General features: G+C 44.9%; 1 protein-coding gene across 2 annotated transcripts in view; it reads right to left on the bottom strand.

Annotated features, from left to right (window-relative positions):
* CDYL (chromodomain Y like) overlaps window positions 1–20,164 on the bottom strand; it is a 313,720-nt gene extending 293,556 nt beyond the window's left edge. For both annotated transcript variants that reach the window (XM_030208727.1, XM_030208718.1), the window contains exon 1: window positions 19,816–20,164. Coding sequence is in view for 1 of the 2 variants with exons in the window: in XM_030208718.1 (XP_030064578.1) it covers window positions 19,816–19,839 (24 nt within the window). In the remaining variant the exon portion in view is untranslated. The remainder of the gene's footprint in view (window positions 1–19,815) is intronic.
* Window positions 20,165–20,744: the final 580 nt, after the last annotated feature.

The following is a 20,744-nucleotide window of genomic DNA, read 5'->3' as shown; positions in this document are numbered from 1 at the left end:
CAAGGAGGGGTACAGGAGGCCCTGAGGCCAGGGTTGAGCCAAGGCATCCAACCCCGCCGAGCGAGGATCTCTCCGTCTGCTGTAAAAGCACGGGACACCATAAGATCCACTACGGGCGTCCCCCATTTGGCACAGATCTGAAGGAACACTTCGTCTGCCAGTTCCCACTCCGCTGGGTCGATTTGATGCCTGCTTAGATAATCGGCTTGCACGTTGCTCTGAACTGCAATGTGATTTGCTGACAGAAACTGCAGATGTAGCTTGGCCCAGTGGCAAATCTGCGCGGCCAGTGCTCTACACTGAGTGCCGCCTTGTTGATTTATGTAGGCCACTGCTGTCGTATTGTCCAACAGAACTCTGACAGCCAGGCCTTCCAGGGTCGTGTGAAAGGCCAGAAGCGCCTGGAATATTGCTTTCAACTACAAGCAACTGATGGACCACTCCGACTCCTCGAGTGTCCAGAGACCCTGGGCATGCCTTCCCTGGCAATGTGCTCCCCAGCCCTTCAGGCTGGCATCGGTTACCACTAGGCACCAATCGAGAAGCGCTAGCGGCATTCCTCGCCGCAGCATGTTGTCTGAGAGCCACCACTCCATACTGAGTCGGGCCGCAGGAAGCCACGCGAGTCTGCGCTGGTAATCCTGAGATATTGGAAACCATCATTGAAGCAGGGAACACTGCAGCGGTCTCAGGTGCACTCTCGCCCATGGTACCACTTCCAAGGTGGCCGTCATCGACCCAACAGCTGGACTATGTCCCAAGCTCGCGGGCGAGGCATCCTCAGGAGCAGACGGACCTGGGTCTGAAGCTTGCACCGCCTTTGCTCGGGTAGAAAGACAAACCCCGAGGCTGTGTCGAACCGGACCCCCAAATATTCTAGAGATTGAGAGGGGGGTCAGGTGACTTTTGGGTATATTGACGACCCAGCCAAGAGATTGAAGTACTGAGACCACTCTGGCTGTTACATGATGACTCTCTTTTTCTAAGTCTGCTCTGATGAGCCAGTCGTCGAGACACGGGTGAACTCGGATACCCTCTCGCCTGAGAAAGGCAGCTACTATCACCATTACCTTGGAAAAGGTTCGGGAGCTGTGGCGAGGCCAAAATGCAAGGCCCAAAACTGGAAATGTTTTCACAACACCGCAAACCGGAGAAACCGTTGGTGCGGGGGCCATATCGGAATGTGCAAGTAAGCTTCTTTCAAGTCCAGAGACGTGAGAAACTCTCCTGGCTGTACTGCCGCAATGATGGAGCGCAGGGTTTCCATGTGAAAATGCCGCACTCTTAGTGACTTGTTGACTTTCTTTAAGTCGAGTATGGGCCGAAAAGACCCTCTTTTTCGCGGCACCACAAAATAAATGGAGTAACGACCGTAGCCATGCTCGGCGGGAGGCACAGGGACCACCGCCCCGAGGTGCAACAAGCCTTGCAAGGTCTCCTCTACCACCGCCCGTTTGACGGCAGAACCACATCGGGACTCCACAAACACGTCTCTCACCTGGGCATTGAATTCTAATCTGTAGCCATCTCTGATCAGGTTCAAAACCCACTGATCTGAGGTAATCTTGACCCATTCCTCGAGAAAGAGGGAAAGATGTCCTCCTATTGCAGGAATCGAGGAGTGGACCGGCACACAATCATTGAGAGGGTCGCCCTTGAACTCCAGACCTTGAGTCGGCCGCTGCGGAACGTTTGTCCAAGCGAAAGGAGTTCCTCTGCTGAAAGCGGGCATGTGAAGTAAACCCAGCAGAACGCCCCGGGCGGTACCTTCTAGCTTCACGGAAGCGAGGTCTAGAAGATGAGGGAACCGCCTGACCCTTGGAAGAAGGCCGCGGCCTATCCTCGGGTAAGCGCTGGGGTTTAGCATCCCCCAGGCCCTTGACAATTTTCTCCAACTCCTCACCAAATAAGAGAAGGCCCTGGTAGGGCAACTTCACCAACCTTTGCTTAGAGGCCATGTCAGCCGCCCAATGCCGTAGCCATAGAAGGTGGCGAGCGGCCACCGCCACAGACATCTGTTTAGCTGAAGCTCTGACCAGATCATAGAGGGCATCAGTGAAAAATGACAAGGCCAACTCCATCCGCGGTGCCACCTCCACAAGGGGCTCCGCTCCATCCCCGGGCTGTTCCACTGCCTGTTGTAACCAAGTGTGGCAGGCTTCAGCAGCATAACAACTGCACACAGATGCCAGTAAGGCTAGGCCTGAAATCTCAAAGGACCGTTTCATTGCTGATTCCAGACGTTGGTCTTGCATGTCCTTCAGGGTGACCCCTCCCTCTACTGGGAGGGTAGTCTTCTTCGTCACAGCCGTGACTAGGGCATCCACTTTAGGCACGGCCAAGCGTGCCAAGTTCTCCTCACTGAGAGGGTCTAAGTGCCCCATTGCCCTGGCAACTTTCAAAGGCCCCTCAGGGTCAGCCAACTGAGCTGAAATAAGCTCTTGGATGGAGTCATGCAAAGGAAAGGCTCGAGCAGGCTTCTTAGTACTTGCCATCCTCGGATTACCAGAGGAGGCTTCGCCAATCACAGGATCTTCAATAGAGAGGGCCTGCAAGGCATCAGAAATAAGAGCTGGCAGCTCCTCACGGTGGAAAATCCTAACCGCAGTGGGATCATCTGGATCCAGTGGCAACCCTACACCTTCCTCTGACTCTTCGGACCACAAAGGCCTGCCAGACCCCTCAGAATCCCCACAGCCCGACCACGGGGGGGGGGGGGGGGGGTGCCACTCTCTGAAGGGGAATTTACCCTTCTGCGCTTGTCTTGCGGCCAACTGTCTGGGGAAAAAAACGCCTGACGGCAATCCCGGGCCGGTGTCCACCTGAGAGGAACCAGGAATCAACGCAGAGTCAGACACCTGCGGCAGAGCTCTTTTTAACATGAACGCTTTATGTAAAAGAAACACAAACTCAGGGGAGAAAGGCTCACCCTGGCCTCCCGGGTCCAATCCGGGGTAAGCAGCTCCTCTGGTAGCCTCTATCCGAGGCTCCCCTCCAGCCTCAGACCCCTCCACTCCTGCGGGGGTCGAGCCATCCGGTGCATCTAAGATGGCGCCCGCTGCCAGCTCCACCGACCAGGAAGAAACATCGCTCGTGTTATGATTGTGGTCAGGACCCCTCTCAAACGTACCTTTTTCAAGGTGGTCAGCTTCTTAGCTGGCTTCCGTTTCTTCTGTCTGTCCTGTTTGAGCTAGCTCTCTCTCTCTCTCTCTCTCTCTCTCTCTCTCTGTGCTGGCTGCTGCCAGCATGGGGTTGTTTCTCTATACTGCAGCTGTGGGTGTGGACTGAGTTAGCTCTACCGCTCTCTGGGTGTACTGGCTTCAAGTGCTTCACGGTGCTGCATTGGTGTGGGTTGGGCCTCTCTGGGTTTCAGTGTGCTGTATGCCTGGGTCTAGGGATTGTGACATCATCTGGGAGGGCCTTGATAAGGAAGTGGTGTTCTTTCCTTCAGGGCCTTTGCAACGTTTGCTTTTGCTACTTGCTTTGGGTCCAGGATAGTGTTAGTGCAGTGTGCACTTGTGACTGTGTGTTTAGCTTTCCTGCTTTTTCCTTGTGGTTCCCCCGCTTTTCCCTCTTGGTGCTTTGGAAGCATTGCTGTGTGTAGGGCTTTGGAAGCTCTGATGCTGATAGAAGTACTTCAGGGTTTGGTGTTGTTAGGAACACTGCAGATTTTACTGTTAGAAGAACTTCTGGTGTCTTTGCTGTTTGTGTTTGGTGCTTTGGAAGCACTTTTGGCTTACGTGTTTAGCTTCCCTGTTTTTTCCCTAGTGGCTCCCCTGGCTTCCCTTTTAGTGCTAGGAGCTCTTCTGGTTGTTTGGTGCATGGGAGCACCTTAGTTAGTTTAGAGTTGTAGAGCTTCTGTAGCTTGGTGCTCAGAGCACCTGTGTTAGGTCTGCTGAAGTTTGGTGCTTAGGAAGCACCTTTATTAGCTTATGTGTTTAGCTTCCCTGCCTTTCCCTTGTAACTCCCCTGCTTTTCCTTTTGGTGCTGTGAGAAGCACTCCTGTTAGGTCAGTGCCTAGGGGCACTCCTGTTAGTATAGGGCTTAGGAAGCCCTTTTGTTAGTTTACTGTTAGGAACACTTCTGTTGGTTTAGGGCTTGGGAGCACTTAGGTCAGTTTAGGATTTAGGAGTACTTCTGTTTCCAGTCCTGGTCCCTGTGGCATCCGGTTTCCGGTAAGTCCTGCCGGACACTTGAACCCAAGGGCTCACGTTTGCTCCAGAGCCCGGCCCCGCGGGCTCTGAACCTGAGAACCTGACAGCTCGCCATGCTCGTGCCGGCTCTGATGTCTGAAGAGCATGATTTACAGAGCCCCGCTGCGGATCTGCGCTTGCCACAACGTGAACAGTGCTTAACAACCTCCGCAGCCATCGCCAAAAACAGCGGAAAAATTCAAAATAGCTGATTTGCACCAAAAAATGCCCCGATCGCGGGCCCTCCCCGGAGGAGTTACAAGACTCTCTTACCTCACCAGACCGAGTCCCAGAGCTCCGGTCACGCTGCACAGACAGGAGGAAGCCTCAGAATTGCAGCGCTAAAAAGCGCGTCATGTTTTGTTTTTTTTAACGCTATGAGGAAAGTTAGAGGCAATAGCTACAGAGGCACTCCGGAGGATCAGGAGAGTGGGAAAGGCAGGGAAAGGACGAACCAATGTGCCTGCATCCACATAGAAGAGTGTAGGAAAGGCAGGGACAGAGCAAACCTATATACCTGCATCCACATTGGGGGCCGGGTAAGGCAGGGAAAGGGCAAACCTGTGTGCCTTTAAAGTGGGCACCACCAGCCACAACACCCCTGCTACAACTGGCCAAAGCACAGGAGCCACCCCAGGCAGATTTCTGAAGGAGCTGAATAAGCTGCGTCGAACCCTGCTGATGGATTCATCTGTTTGATGACAAGGAAGAAGGCTTTATGTAAAATAAGCACAAACTCAGGGAAGAAAAACTCACCCTGACCTCTCGTCTCCGAATTAGGAGCCATGGGGAACGGTCCTCGGGTAGCCTCAGGCCGAAGCACCCCTCTGCTCTCAAGACTCCTCCGCAACCGCGGGGGTCGAGCCATGCGGCACTCCCAAGATGGCGCCTGCTGCCAGCTCCACTGAGCGGGAAGAATCATCGCTCGCCATGCTTGTACTGGCTCTACCGTCTAAACAGCACGTTTTACAGAGCCCCGCTGCTGATCTGCGCTTGCCACAACAGGAACAGTGCTTAACTCCCACAGCAGCCATCGCCGAAAAACGGCGGAATAAAATTCAAAATGGCAGCTTCACACCAAAATCACCCCGATCAGAACGCCGTCTGCGGGCCCTCCCTGGAGGAGCTGAGCACCGCTCTTACCTCAAAGGACCGAGTCCACGAGCTCTGGTCACGCTGCACAGTCAGGAAAAGCCTCAGAAATAGCAGCGCTGAAAAGCGCGTTTTTTTTTTTTTTTTTTAACGCTGTGAAGAAAGTTGGAGGCAAACAGCTACAGAGGCACTCCGGAGGCAGAAGAGGGTGGGAAAGGCAGGGAAAGGGCGAACCTATATGCCTGCATCCACACAGGTGGAAGGGTAAGGCAGGGAAAGGGCGAACCTATGTGCCTTTAAAGTAGCTCCACTTAGCCACAACACCCCTGCTACAACTGGCAAAAGCACAGGAGCCACCCCAGGCAGAATCTTGAAGGAGCTGAACAAGCTACGTCCAACCCTGCTGGGAGATAGAGAAATACTGAGAGGCAGATGGAGCTAGCCATCGTAGAGGCACTATGGTTTTCAGTGTTCTCTATCTCCCCCTGCTGGTAGGTGGACACAACCCATTCGTAATGGATTCATCTGCTGCTGATGACAAGGAATAGTTGATTAGGTGCAAAATGTCCATAATGGTGCATATGGTAATACAACAAAATATATAGATGAATGAGTACAGTGATGTAAAATGTCTATGATACAGCATATGGTAATACAAAACGTTAAAGACATATGTAGCACCTTGTGATATTAGGCAGTTAAAATGTGTACCAGATGAATAAATAGTAAATGTACACTGAGAAAATATATTGAAAAAAATAGATACACAGAGAAAAAATATTTTTAAAAATGCATTAAAAAACATGATAAATTTGTTGATATAAAATGTCAATAATACAGCATATGGTAATACAACCAAATGTAAAGTACACTGGTGTAAAATGTCTAGGATGCAGCTGCATAATCCATTCAGAAACCAAATTGTACTGAAAACAACCTGTTGAATATTTTACTTTGAACACATTACCAACCTGATTCAAAGTACAGTAATTTTCTGGTTCTAAAAATGCCTAAATTCCTCTCCCAACAGGTTCAACAGAAGCCAAAGAAAAATGAATATCACAGACAAAAGTGAAAAAACTGAGAATAAATGTTAATTTATGGTAAGAGAATAGTTAACCATGACCAGTATCTTTTAGTCTGTTCACTGCTTAAGAAAAGTCCATGCACAGTATAGGATCTTGTAAGGTCAACTCATGAGTACTCAAATGTACTCATCAGCGAAAGGAAATGCGATAGTTAAGACACAAGCACCATATTGTATACCTTCATTTATCATACACTTTATTCCCTTCTCCACCATTAATACAGCAATGACGAAGTAGAACAGAGAAGATTTTTGTTGATATAATTGATGGTTATTAGAAGAGATTTCACATATTATCCTAAAACTAGGGAAGAAAAAAAAAATCAGCAGCACTTAAAGGAGATATTTACAAGCTTCAAGAAGATTTGGCTAAACATACATCATTACTGCTACAAAGAGAACTGTCATTTTAAGGCAAAAAAAAAAAAAAAAGACAAAAGGAAAAGCTAGTAATACAAAACAGAAACTTGCTTTCTCAATGAAGGTAAGCAAATTTGAATGTTTCTGCCACTTATTGAATCATCTGCTTGAACTTGCAAGAAAGTCCATTTTCATAATATTACAGTCCAATTATCAGATTAAAAATTTCCTGACAAAAGGAGATGATTGAATATTAAGAAGTAATATCACCTAAGTTGTTTCTCTATAAACTGGAAAATAAAATGAAATAAGAAGTACTCAAATAATAAAATGGTACATAGAGGGATATTTTCAATATGATGTCTAGTCAGACTTTGGACATTTTCCTCAAAACGTTGAGAGTCTGAATAGCAAATATAGCCATTTTTGAAACAGCAAAAAATCTTTTTTTTTAGAAAATGGCCACATACTAGAGATGTTTTTGTGATCTGTACGTTCATCTTTTTGGTTCATTTCTGGAAAAAAAAAGTGCAAAATGCACAAAATCAAACCACTGGGATATAGGAGCCAGCATTCTTAGTAGACTAGCCATACAGACATCCCAGGAGAGCAATGGACCACCCTAGGGGGCACTGTTGTGGACTTCATATAAAAGCTCCCAGGTATACATCTCACCATTTCTCCCTTGTCTGTTGATTTTGAAAATACCGATTTGGACGTTTTGGAGAGAAAAATGTTCAAGTGCTGCTTTATGCCACTTTTTAGATGTTTCTGTCTTTCGAAAATGAGCCCCATTATATTTTAAACTTTCTTATAAAATTCATACCTAAATAAGGCTAATAAAAAAAAAATCTACACAGAAAATTTCAAAATCAGGTCATCATGGGATATATTTATTCATGGATTTCATAAATCCTCTGCTAATTGAGTATCACTTAATTCAACTAGTAAAATGCATGCTCTCTAGTATCCTCAATGTATAAGACTTTCTTCCTTTCATTTTTGTTCTACAACTATTCACGACTAATTCATCTACCTAACAAATTTTATAAATATTCATTCACAATTCCAAGCAATAATACAGTAATGATCCTAAATGCCACTAGCTTAAAAGAATAAACTTTATTACACAACTAGTAAAAAAGGCCCGTTTCTGACACAAATGAAACGGGCACTAGCAAGGTTTTCCTCGGAGTGTGTATGTTTGAGAGAGTGTATGTGAGAGTGACTGTGTGTGAGAGAGTGAGTCTGGGTGCGAGTGTGTCTGTGAGAGTGTGTGTGTGAGATGAGTGTGTGCAAGTGCTTATGTGAGACTCAGTGTGAGAGAGAAAGTGTGTTTCACACAGATACAGTGTGTGCGAGAGTGTGTGTGAGACACAGACTCTCTGTGAGACTGAGTGTATGAGACCAAGAGAGTGTGCGAGTGACTGTGTGACACATAGAGAGTGAATGTGATACAGTGTGAGACATAGAGTGTGTGAGACAGTGTGCGAGAGTGAGAGGAGAAAGACATTGACTGTGAGAGAGAGTGTGTGACAGAGATACCTCCTCCCCCCCTCTCTGGTGTCAGGCACCCCTCCCTCCCTCTCTCTGGTGTCAGGCCCCCCTCTCTCTCTCTGGTGTCTGAGCATTACTGTGCAGGACGCAGAGCTCTGGCTGTGCTTCAAGGAACTGACCAATCCTATTTAACAGAATACACCTCCAACATTCTGAAGCCGAGAAACCGCGTGTGGTTGGTCACTTCTGCTTGTGACAAACCCGGAAGTACGTGATGTCAATTCAGGAGATGGATACAGAGAGCAGGAATGCCTCAGCCATGCAGTCAGCTTCAGAATGTTGGAGGTGAGTTTTATTATATAGAATATAATCCCAAATAAAGTGAACTCATAAAAACTACATCCACTCCCCAAAGAAGTGATATTCATACAAAATGTCCATATGCCAAGAAAGTTCTTTTTGAAAATCTTCGAAGCCACAATAAAAAATTTGTGTGTGAAATCGTTACAAGTTCCACCAGTCTGTATGTACTAAATATCCATTGTACTCAAGAGTGCCCAACCTTGACATCTCAGTCCGATGTAAAGTTTAGAAAAGCTTCCTACTGCTTTAAGGTCATCTATTGCCACAAAGTATCTTCATCCATACCATATTCTGTACAAAAACAGTTAGGTCTCAACACAGGCCGTGTTTCATTGGTACTTCAGCGGAAGAAAAAATGGCTAGAAATGTAAGGAGGGGTGACAAAAATTTCTTCAGGTATATTAGTGAAAGGAGTAAGACAAATAAGAGAATTGTGAGACTGAAAGACGCTGCGAACCGCTATGTAGATAATGATAAAGAAAAAGCAAATTTGCTAAATAGATACTTTTGTTCTGAATTCACAGAAGAAAATCCTGGAGAAGGACCGCGATGGATTGGCAAAAGTGCAAATGAAAATGGAGTAGATACAGCACCGTTCACGGAAGAGAGTGTGTATAAACAACTTGAAAAGCTAAAGGTGGACAAAGCCGTGGGACCGGACGGGATCCACCCCAGGATATTAAAGGAGCTCAGAGAGGTTCTGGCAGGTCCTCTTAAAGAATTGTTTTAATAAATCATTGGAAACGGAAGAAGTTCCGTGGGATTGGAGAACGGCGGATGTGGTCCCTCTTCACAAAAGTGGTGATAGGGAAGAAGCTGGAAACTACAGGCTGGTAAGCCTCACTTCGATTATTGGAAAAGTAATGGAAGTGATGCTGAAGGAAAGGATAGTGAATTTCCTGGAAGCCAATAAGTTGCAAGATCCAAGACAACATGGTTTTACCAAAGGGAAATCGTGCCAAACGAATCTCATTGAATTCTTTGACTGGGTGACTGGACAATTAAATCAGGGGTGTGATATAGACGTAATCTACCTAGATTTCAGCAAGGCTTTTGACACGGTTCCCCACAGGAGGCTCTTGAACAAACTGGACGGGCTGAAGATAGGACCCGAATTGGTGAACTGGATTAGGAACTGGTTGACGGACAGACACCAGAGGGTGGTGGTAAATGGAATTCGCTCGGAGGGAAAGGTGAGTAGTGGAGTGCCTCAGGGATCGGTGCTAGGACCGATTTTGTTCAATATATTTGTGAGTGACATTGCTGAAGGGTTAGAAGGTAAAGTTTGTCTTTTTGCGGATGATACTAAGATTTGTAACAGAGTGGACACCTGGGAGGGAGTGGAAAACATGAAAAAGGATCTGCGGAAGCTAGAAGAATGGTCTAAGGTTTGGCAATTAAAATTCAATGTGAAGAAATGCAAAGTGATGCACTTAGGGAGTAGAAATCCATGGGAGATGCGTGTGTTAGCGGGGAGAGTCTGATAGGTACCGACGGGGAGAGGGATCTTGGGGTGATAGTATCTGAGGATCTGAAGGCGACAAAACAGTGTGACAAGGCGGTGGCCGTAAGTAGAAGGTTGCTAGGCTGTATAGAGAAAGGTGTGACTAGCAGAAGAAAAGAGGTTTTAATGCCCCTGTATAAGTCGTTGGTGAGGCCCCACCTGGAGTATTGTGTTCAGTTCTGGAGGTCGTATCTTGCTAAGGATGTAAAAAGAATTGAAGCGGTGCAAAGAAAAGCTACAAGAATGATACGGGATTTGCGTTACAAGATGTATGAGGAGAGACTTGCTGACCTGAACATGTATACCCTGGAGGAAAGGAGAAACAGGGGCGATATGATACAGACGTTCAAATATCTGAAAGGTATGAATCCGCAAACGAACCTTTTCCTGAGATGGGAAGGCGGTAGAACTAGAGGGCACGATACGAGATTGAATGGCGGCAGACTCAAGAAAAATGTCAGGAAGTATTTTTTCACGGAGAGCGTGGGGGATGCTTGGAATGCTCTCCCGCGGGAGGTGGTGGAGAGGAAAACGGTAACGGAATTCAAACATGCTTGGGATAAACATAAAGGAATCCTGTTCCGAAGGAATGGATCCTCAGAAGCTTAGCTGAGACTAGGTGGCAGAGCCGGTGGTGGGAGGCGGGGCTGGTGACTGGGAGGCGAGGATATTGCTGGGCAGACTTATATGGTCTATCCCAGAGCCGGTGGTTGGGAGGCAGGGATAGTGCTGGGCAGACTTATACGGTCTGTGCCCTGAAAATGACAGATACAAATCAAGGTAAGGTATACACAAAAAGTAGCACATATGAGTTTATCTTGTTGGCCAGACTGGATGGACCATGCAGGTCTTTTTCTGCCATCATCTACTATGTTACTATGTTATTTCGGTTAATCATACCAAATAGCGCTCATCAGCAGCATCTAAATCTACAACGCTTGCACACGTGTGGGAAGAGAATAACTTCCCACAGCTATTTTTGTTGAAGATGTAAGCTAAAGGAAGTACCACAACTCAGCACGGTACGATTGATAATATGCCTTCAGTTAATATGTTTGATAATATGCCTTCAGTTACACCAACTACTGATCACTCTCTATTACTGCAGACACATGAGAAATCAGGAATAAAAACATGTTAATGTAATGGAATAGCAATAAAACAGTTCATCAGTTTAAGACAGAAAACTACATATTACATCTTCTTTAACAACCTTTCTTGCAAATTATATCAAAAGAGGATTCCCACCAGTCAACTAACAGAGGTTTAATCTACAAGATATATTGAACATACTCTACAGGATGAGGCATAGAAAAGTAACCCTCTACACTTTTTTCGCAGTTTTCTCAGCAACTGCTTGAAATTCAATGAGAAATTTTACGTACTTATTTAGTCATCATACTTACGCATTACTACTGAACAACATTTAATTATCTTAAGCTATGTTGATGTTACTACCGTTTTAGCATTACTACCTAGTGATTTTTGAGCATTAAAAATGTTTGAGCTAAAACACAGTAAAATAACGTCATTCAAACAATAACAATTAACGTGTCAATTCTGTAGGCACACCGACAAATTTTTTTCACAGTGCTGAGCTTCCAGTTCTTGATGCCATACGCAGCCACTATTACTTTGCTCACACAGTGTCTGGATTCTCATTTTGTCCACTACACACTTTGCCCATGATTGGCATTCCGATCCAAAATGCTTATAAAGAAATTATCTGTAAATTATATTATCAAATATAAATTAGCAAACAATAATTTGAATAAAGTCTATATCACTGTGACATAATTAACGGTAAGCTAATACCCTTTTTTTTTTTTTTTTTAAATAATGGTAGTTTTACAGTGCAAACATTTTCGAACACGCAAAAATCTCTGGGTGATAACATTAAACAGTCTGTAACTTTGCTATGTTAAAGATAATCTCATTCCACTCAACAGATAAGCATAGATAGTAACAACAAATAAAGCTGAAAATTTTAACACTGAAATTCCAAGCGGTTGCTGAGAGAACAGCAAAAAAAAAAAACTCTAGGGAGTTATCTTTTTTTTTTTGTTTCACCCTTTACTAGGGATTCTGTATCACATCAAATACAAAGTATTATGGGGAATAAAACACAACAGAGAACTATAGTGTCACAGATATACAGAAATATGAACATATACAGGTAGTTATTGGCAGGCAAGGCCTTGTGCCCTGTCAAATCACTGCAGCTCATACCATATGCCTGACCTTATTTGAGTTAGATTTTATGCACATAACAAAAATGGAAAAAAAAACACTGCACTACATTAGTCAAAAACAGTTTTTTACAGAAGCAAAAATTGGAAGAAAAATCTGTCAATCAAAATATAAAATGGCTTCTTTTACAAAGTGACTTTGCATTCAGCACGCTGCTAATCAGTAGCGCTGCTTTGTAAAAGGCGCCCAAAATTTCTATTTTTTTATTTATTTATTGCTTTTCAATTTTACAAACAAATTAAAGTTTTTAGGGCAATACAGAGAAATCAATATTTAGAAAGAAAAGAATATTTCACAAACTCTTCCTTTGACCACCAATTTGAGTTTCTTGGGGGGAGTGGTTTAGAAAACTTAAGGAGATTATAAATAGAAGAAAAACTTATATAGTTATATATAGTCCAAATTGGCATAGTCCTGATCTTTGTCCCTGTTTCTTTAATTTATAGCTGTTTCTGTTGTTTCAATCAGTCGGCTAGATGGTTTTTTTGAGTCCAGAAAAATCCTTAATTGATTTGGCTCAAAAAATACATATTTGAGTCCTAACATACGGATCAAACATTTACAAGGATATGTTAGTGTGAAGGTTGCTCCTATTTCTCTTGCTTCTTGTCTTAGAGTCAAAAATTGTTTCCTTCTTTGTTATGTTGTTTTAGTCACATCCGGATATATCCAAATTTTTTAACCACAGAACAGAGCAGAAGAATATTTAAAATATAACTTCATAATCATATTTAAGTCCTGCTCAAAAACAAAGGATACTATCAAAGTCCCTCTGGCTGATATTTCAGTCATTGATTCTTCTAGAAATGCTGTTAAATTTTGCATATCAACACCAGTTCTTTGTGATGGTATATTCACCAGGATAACTGATTCAGAAATTTCTCCTCGTTTCTGAATATTTGGTAAGTAATAAACTTTATTACATGGGGGAATAGCTGTTGGAGATAATTTCAGAATTTCTTGTAGATATTTTTTTTAAAAATCATAAGGCAACAATCCTGGTGACTTAGGAAAATTGAGAAATCTGAGTGAAAGACGTTGATTAAAATTCTCTATTTGCTCTATTTTGCGGGAAGTTAACATTTTGTCTTTAACCAAAACATCCACTGTGGATTTCACATTATTAACATCTTCTTTAACCTGAAGGATATGATTTGTAGATTCTATTTTAAAGTTATCTAACGATTCAGAAATTGTTATCAGTTTACTCACTATTGTAGACATTTCTTTAGTTGATTTAGCCACTTCTAAAGTTAGTCCTTGGACCACTTTCCAAATAGCCGCCATTGTAACCTCCTGATGAGACTCTTGCTCCAGATTATTTCCCTCTGCATGTCCGGGGGAGATACCGCCGAGTGGGCCCACGCTGTCGACATCTCCGGTCTCAGCCTGGCCTACTAACTCCACTCTGGATCTCGCAGGGCACGGAGGTGGGTTCAGCTCCGGCGGCGACGTGATATCCGGCCCCAAGAATGGCGATGCTCCTCCGCCGTCAGTCAACACGGGGCTCGCTATGCCGGTTTCCAAAGGTGAGCTTCTCATGTAACGGTCTAGCGTTTGCTGGATTGGGGACGACGTTAGGGATATTGGCGGCAGTCCCTTTGTCGTCCCCTTTCTTTTTTGTATGTGGCATTTCAAAAAAGAAGAAAAAAGAAAGTAAGAGGAATTGCCAGCAAACACCCGAGTCGTTCATGCAGCAAGCTAGGACGCCATCTTGCCACACACACACCCCCCTCCCCACAGATCTTTTTGAATCCGCATCTTAAGTAGTACTGTACTGACCCGATTACAGAGCTATGTCACTGTTTGTTCTAAAAATGGATACTCTGAGTGCCTCCAAATATATATTTTTTTTATTCTTTCCAATTCAAAGTTGGAAAGAATTATACAAACGAGGTTGAAAATGTCTGTCCCTCTGGGGTCAAAATTACTACTACTACTGCTGCTACATCTGCTTATCATTTCTAGAATACTATTGATAGGCACAGCACTGTACACAAAACAGAAGAATTTAACGGAATGGTATGAAACTTGGCATATTGGAAAAGCCACTATAAAGACACACTAAGTTCAATACTGGGCCAAATTGGACCAGTGGTTCCAGAGAAATAAGCCTCCCAAAAATGGCCTAATGAATGTCTATGGGAAAAGGAGTTCCAGATGCTGTAGCACACAAACTTAAATCCTTCTTTCAAACTGCCGCTCCCTGTTCTTTATCTCCCCCCCCCAACACAATATTACCCCCCATAGCTGCCCTACCACCCAAAAAATGTCTCAAAAACTATCCCCCCAACTGCCCCATCACCCACAAACTAACCAATTCCAAAACCTACCTCCTGCATACTGCTTAACCCCCAACAAACTAACTCTCTAACTGCCCCACCTTCCTACAAACTGCCCTCACACCCAAAACTACCCTCAACTGCCCCACCAACCCACAAACTGCCCCACCAACATGAACCCCTGCAACTGCCTTCACACCCAAAATGTAACTGCCGCACCCCAAAAAACTACCCCCAACGGCACCACAAACCCATAAACCAACCATTTATAAGACTGCCACACAAAGAGCAGCACTAACACAAACAACAATCTACATACATACATTCAACACACACATACCCCCACACCCAACAATTCAAAGGCAACATAGATATTCACCCAACGTTATATATACATACATACATATACACACACACACATATATATACAGGAATAAAAAAATTTACATGAGTCATGCTCTGCATACTTGTAACTTGTGAAACTGTAGCTCTGCTTATATATTCAAGGTGTCCTAAAGGTGTTTATGGGTACCTTTAACATTTGTAGTGCCTTGTATTTTGGACTATACTGAAGATATGGAACTGTCCTCACTACTGTAGGAGTTATTTGTCAGAAAAGCGTACTTGGTGGGAAAGAAAGGTACTGTATAATGTTAACATGTATGAAGTCAGACCCTCCACCCCAACCTTTTACAGAGAAATCAAATGCATTTACTTCTGCGAGTGGAGTGATTAACAGCATTGAGATAGGGGAAAAAAGCAATAAAGTGTTTTCTGGCAATTTGGGATCCATTTTTTACACCATTAATTTTGAGGATGAGAATATGATGGACAGAATGGGGGAGGTATTGGGAAAGGAATAAAATGGAAAATTGATTATCACTATTAGATTGTAAGCTCTTTGAGCAGGGACTGTTTTTCTTCTATGTTTGTGCAGCGCTGCGTACACCTTGTAGCGCTATTGAAATGCTAAATAGTAGTAGTAGTAGTAGTACTATACTTCATAATGGATACTTGGATAATATTAAGTGGTATGAATAATGAGGTATGTATCAGTATGCCAGAGTATAGTTATGCATTTTATTGTGTAACAAAGAAGATTTTTCATAAAATTTGTACTTCCAAAACACTAATTTTCCACAGATCTCATTAGTGCAAGGTAAGGAAACAACACAAACTTCTAAAGCATAAATGAAACATTAAGCTCAGCCATCTCTACCAACCCTGGCCATGGTTCTAACACAATACAACTTGATTTAAATACAAATTAAACAAAATTACAAAACTGGCACCAAAACACATTCCATCAGATTTTTTCATTGCAATTTGTACTTTTAGGCCCAGATGCATCAACCAAACGTAAAAAAAAGCAAAAACGTAAAAGCCATTACTGAATTTTAAAAAACGAACAATGCTCAAAAAAAAAAAAAAAAAAAAAGTCGCACATGTTCGGTGCGGTATTGTAAAGAACAATGCATCAAACTGGTATAATCCCCGTCGGTAATCGGCTCTTAAAGCATGCGCAGAGCAGCCCAGCGTTATGCTGGCTGCTCTGCACATGCCACAAATGTCAAAAAACCAAAGCACAAACACGTGGATCGGGAGGGGGCAAAGGCGCTCATCAGGAGCGTCCTGTATGGACGGCCTTGCCCCCCCCCCCACACCCGTGGTCGCCGCCGCTGCTCCCCGCTTCCTCCGCCAGCATTAAGAAAGCAAAAATCAAAGCTTTAAGAGCCCTGGCCCCCCTCCCTTCCTGTCTCTCAACTCTTTCTTTCTGCACACAGCTCCGCCTCCCGCCATCCTCCGCCCCGTGCCCCGCCGCCCCCCCCCCTGGATCGTCGCCGCTGCTCCCTCCCTCCACCAGGCCCCCCCCCGCATTACCGGGCCCGTGCAGCGCCTCTCATCTCTGTATGAAAGCGCTGCACGGGCAAGAAGACCATCAGATTGCTACAGTCTTCAGGACGTCTCTCTCCTTCGTCTTCCCTGACCTGGGCCTGCCCCCATCTGACATAGGTTTCTTACGTCAGACGGGGGCGGGGCCAGGTCAGAGAAGGAGAGAGACGTCCTGAAGACTGCAGCGATCTAATGGTCCTCTTGCCCGTGCAGCGCCTTCATACAGAGGTGAGAGGCGCTGCACGAGCCCGGTAATACGGGGGGGGGGGGGGGGGGGGGGGGAGCGGCGGCGACGATCTAAGGGGGGCGGGGCACAGGGGCGGAGGATGGCAGGAGGCGGAGCTGTATGCAGAAAGAAAGAGTTGAGAGACAGGAAGGGAGGGGGTCCGGGGCTCTTAAAGCTTTGACTTTTGTTTTTTGTTTTATTTAATGCTGGCGGAGGAAGCAGGGAGCAGCAGCGGCGACCACCAGCCGGGGGGGGGGGGGGGGCAAGGCCGTCCATAAAGGACGCTCCTGACGAGCGCCTTTGCCCCGCCCGAACCTTTTTTTTTTCTTTTTCACTTTTATAGTGATGCAGGGGGAGCAGGGAGCAGCAGCGACCTCGGGCGTAAATAAAAGACGCCCCTGACGCACGTTTTCGCCCCCTCGTTTTTTTTTTTTGTTTGTTTTTTACATTAAAGTTTTTAGTCGGATAGCCCTAACGACAGGTACAGACCTGTCGTTAGCTTTCCGGCACTTTTCCTGCGTTAGGGTAGTCGGTAAACTTTGATGCATCTCGTTTCTATGGGGTTTCTACACAATTTGCTCATCTGTATTCTGTTTTCGTTTTCTGCTACCGTGGTCAGAAAATGGCCTTTAATGCATGCCACGGTTCGAAAATTCTTTGTTAAAGGGTCGTTAAAGTTTAGTGCATCTGGGCCTTAGTCATTTGGTCACCCACTATGGAAACCTTGTCATAACTTAGCCAGTTCTAACTTTGTATGGTTAGCATGAATGCTCTCAAAATACTAATTAGAGATACAGTAAGGAGATTATTTTTCCTTTAGGTCTATAAGAAAAGTCACATTATCACAGTCAGGGCTTTTTTTGAGGGGGTACTGAGTACTGGCACCTTTTCCACTGTCTGCTAAAATTGACCCATGAACCCCAAGTTTTAATGAAAGAGCTCAGGCTCTACACACCAATTCTGCCTTGTCATAGATTCTGTAACTGGTTGCAGGGGGGCCTGGCTATTGTGGGGTGGGTCCCTCAGTGATCACCCCACCCCTGAAGGGTGGCCTGGCATTTGAGTACCGGCACCTTTTTTGCTAGAAAAAACGCATTGATCACAGTCATCCAAAAACAGGCCATTTTAAACAAGCACTGGTGAGAAGAAAAGCAGACCCATGCATCCCATGATTTTTTTCTTAACAGATGTTTCCATTCCACTTTAATTCTTCAGATCTGACCTATTCTTTTCCAGTATAATGGCAATCCTCCCCAACACCTCCTTCAGTTTTGCAAATCCAAGAAAAAATAAAAAATTAAAAAAAACTTTCTAGGACATGCCAAAACTTGCCAAGTTCTTAAAAAGAGAGATAATAAGTAGGCAGATGGTTTCATTACCCTCTAAGACATGCATTGATTACAAGAAAGGCAATTTCAGAAAAGAGAAAAATGTGAACAAACTCTGATGTTACTACAAAACTTGGGGAAATAATACTCCCCCTGGGTAGGATTTTGTTTTCAGTGTACATCAAAGAGATGTCAAATATACAATCTCAACCAAACTCCAAAAAAAAAAAAAAAACAACCCAAAACAGCTCCTCCTAAGGATGGCCACAACCAAAAAGCGCAAATGATGTAAAGATGACTTCACCAAAGATCTAAGGATCATCTCTTGGCTCGTCTTCAATGTAACATGGACTTTAGAGTGTTAAATATTTCCTTACTACGAACAGCAATCTGAAAAGCGCATCGACTGAAACGATGTACAGATCACAAGTGGTCCAACATGGCAGCTCCCGACTTGGTAAAAACGTTGGTGTTTCAACTACCACCCACTTGAATTAAGCCCGATCTTCCGCTAAACCGCAGCCGCTGTAGATCCTCAATGCCAAAAGCAGGAAAGGAATCCATGCACTCGGCCATTGAATGTCCCGTGGTTCTGAAAACAGCAACACTTACCTCATTTTTTTTCAGAGCCTGTGGAAATATTAGTCGCACTAAAACTCCACAACATATCCTTCCCCTCTTTTATGCTAAAAAGTGTTAAGAATTCTACATGCACATGCAGTTTCCAGTTGCAGACCTAAACTATTTGAATGACTTAGTAAACAGTATTACTCTTCTTGGATTGCGGGGAGGGGGAACATGCTATGTGCCGCATCCATTATACGGCCGTAAAAACACCTCCATAAGACCCATGACATCGGATTTTGTATCTATTATACTGTAACCCCACCACCCTTCGTGAACTGAAAAGACATACAAGGTTAACAAACAAAGTTATAGAACTGAATAAAAGAAGGGCACTGCGTTAGTTCTTTAGACACTCTTCCATTTGCCCCCTCCCCCCGAGACAGAGCCATTGGGGGGGGGGGGGCGGGGGTTAGAATCAGCCCAGACAAAAGCAAGGTTGTAGCTTTTGCTTTGTAATAAGGTAGTTACAGGTATCCCCCCCCCCCCCCCCCCCCGGGTCTCTCTTTTCCGAGCACTCTCCCTCCCTGCATGCTTTGCTGGTTCAGCAGATCTTAGGTAAGGAAGCGTAGGGTTTTGTTTTGCATTGCCCTGGGCAGGGCGGGGAAGGGTGAACGGGGGGAGGAGGGTCGTTGAGCGCCACTAACCCCCATCCTACCCGCGCGCCCCAGAACTCAAGCTTCAGTCGCGCGCGCCGCATACACACTTTTTTTTTTCACACAGCGAGTGAGAGAGTTAAAGTCAGTGTCAGCACTGCTTCTCACATTCACTCTTCCTCAGTACCCCCTTTCTTCCTCCTCCGTCCTCCTCCTCCTCTCTTTAAATCCACTGAAAGTACAACAGGCCACTCGCAACACTTTACAGTCTTCTAAATATTTTCGAACAGACAAACTGTTCGCTGGCTAACTACCGGCCGCTCGAGGAAACAGAAATCACACCAACTCGGCCGTATGCCTCGTCAGAGGGAGCACTGGCAGTAGCAAAAGATTTTTCTAGGAAGAAGAGGGGAGAAAAGGAGATGGGGAGGGGGTGTAGAGAGGAAGGTGTTGGGGACAGTAAGCTCCATTTCGTGATATAGACATATATTTCTATATACATTTATATATTTTACGATACCTCGTAGAGTTCCTCGGAAGCCATGCTGGGGAATCTCTAGATGGAGTTGGCTGCTGGTTTGGAGATACTTTGTTTCAGTTGTATCTCTGGCCTCGTCTTCCTCTCTGTCTACTGGAACTAAGAGACCTCATAAAATGCTTGTACGGTGCGGTCTGTGCGCGCACAGGGCAGCTACGCAACTCTCTTCCAGGCTCTCTATTTTCACACACACATAGCTACATACATACAGACCTCGTCGGCAGCTCTCTGGCTCTCCACAGGACAACCAATCGAGCTCAGAGCGCGGCGCGAGCCGAGCGCTACCTAACAGCCAGCGTTCAGTTTCCTTCAGCACCAGTTGAGCCGCTGCTCTTCTTTCCCGGCTGCTTCCGCCGCTGCCGGATCTCTTCGCCTCTCCCTAGTCCTCCCTCCTTGCAAACCAAACTTTTTCAGTTCGTGTACGCGTGTGGGGTGTCGTGTCGTCGTCGTCTTCTTTGTAGTTTTTTTTTTTTTTTTTTTTTGTTATATCTTTCTGCTGTTTTTCGACATGAACCAGACCTCAATCTGTGACCCGAGCCAACTGTCCTCGTGCGAGGGGAGGGGAAGACCGAAAGTGGCGGGATTATTATTTTTTTTCCTTGATTGAGAGGGATGAAGTTATAATAATCCACGGAAAAGTTCGAAATTACGACCTCGTTCAGGGTGCTTTCTCAAATGACCCCAATTATCTTCCATCTCCAAGTTGAATATTTCAGTGATACATACATTAGTGCTCTAGGTTTGCAGTATTTATAGAGTTCCCCGGATGCGGTGTGCTCGGAACTTGTTCGACGTTCTTTAGCGGAACTTGTTTAGTTTTAAATAAAAACAGCCAAAGTCTGGTATTTCTCGAAAAGAGACGCTTAGCTTGAGGACAAAATTTTCTACTGCTGTTAACCCTAGAACGCATG

This window comes from Microcaecilia unicolor, chromosome 1, assembly GCF_901765095.1.
Source record: "Microcaecilia unicolor chromosome 1, aMicUni1.1, whole genome shotgun sequence".
Lineage (NCBI taxonomy): Eukaryota > Metazoa > Chordata > Amphibia > Gymnophiona > Siphonopidae > Microcaecilia > Microcaecilia unicolor.
This window is presented reverse-complemented; position numbering and strand designations above follow the sequence as displayed.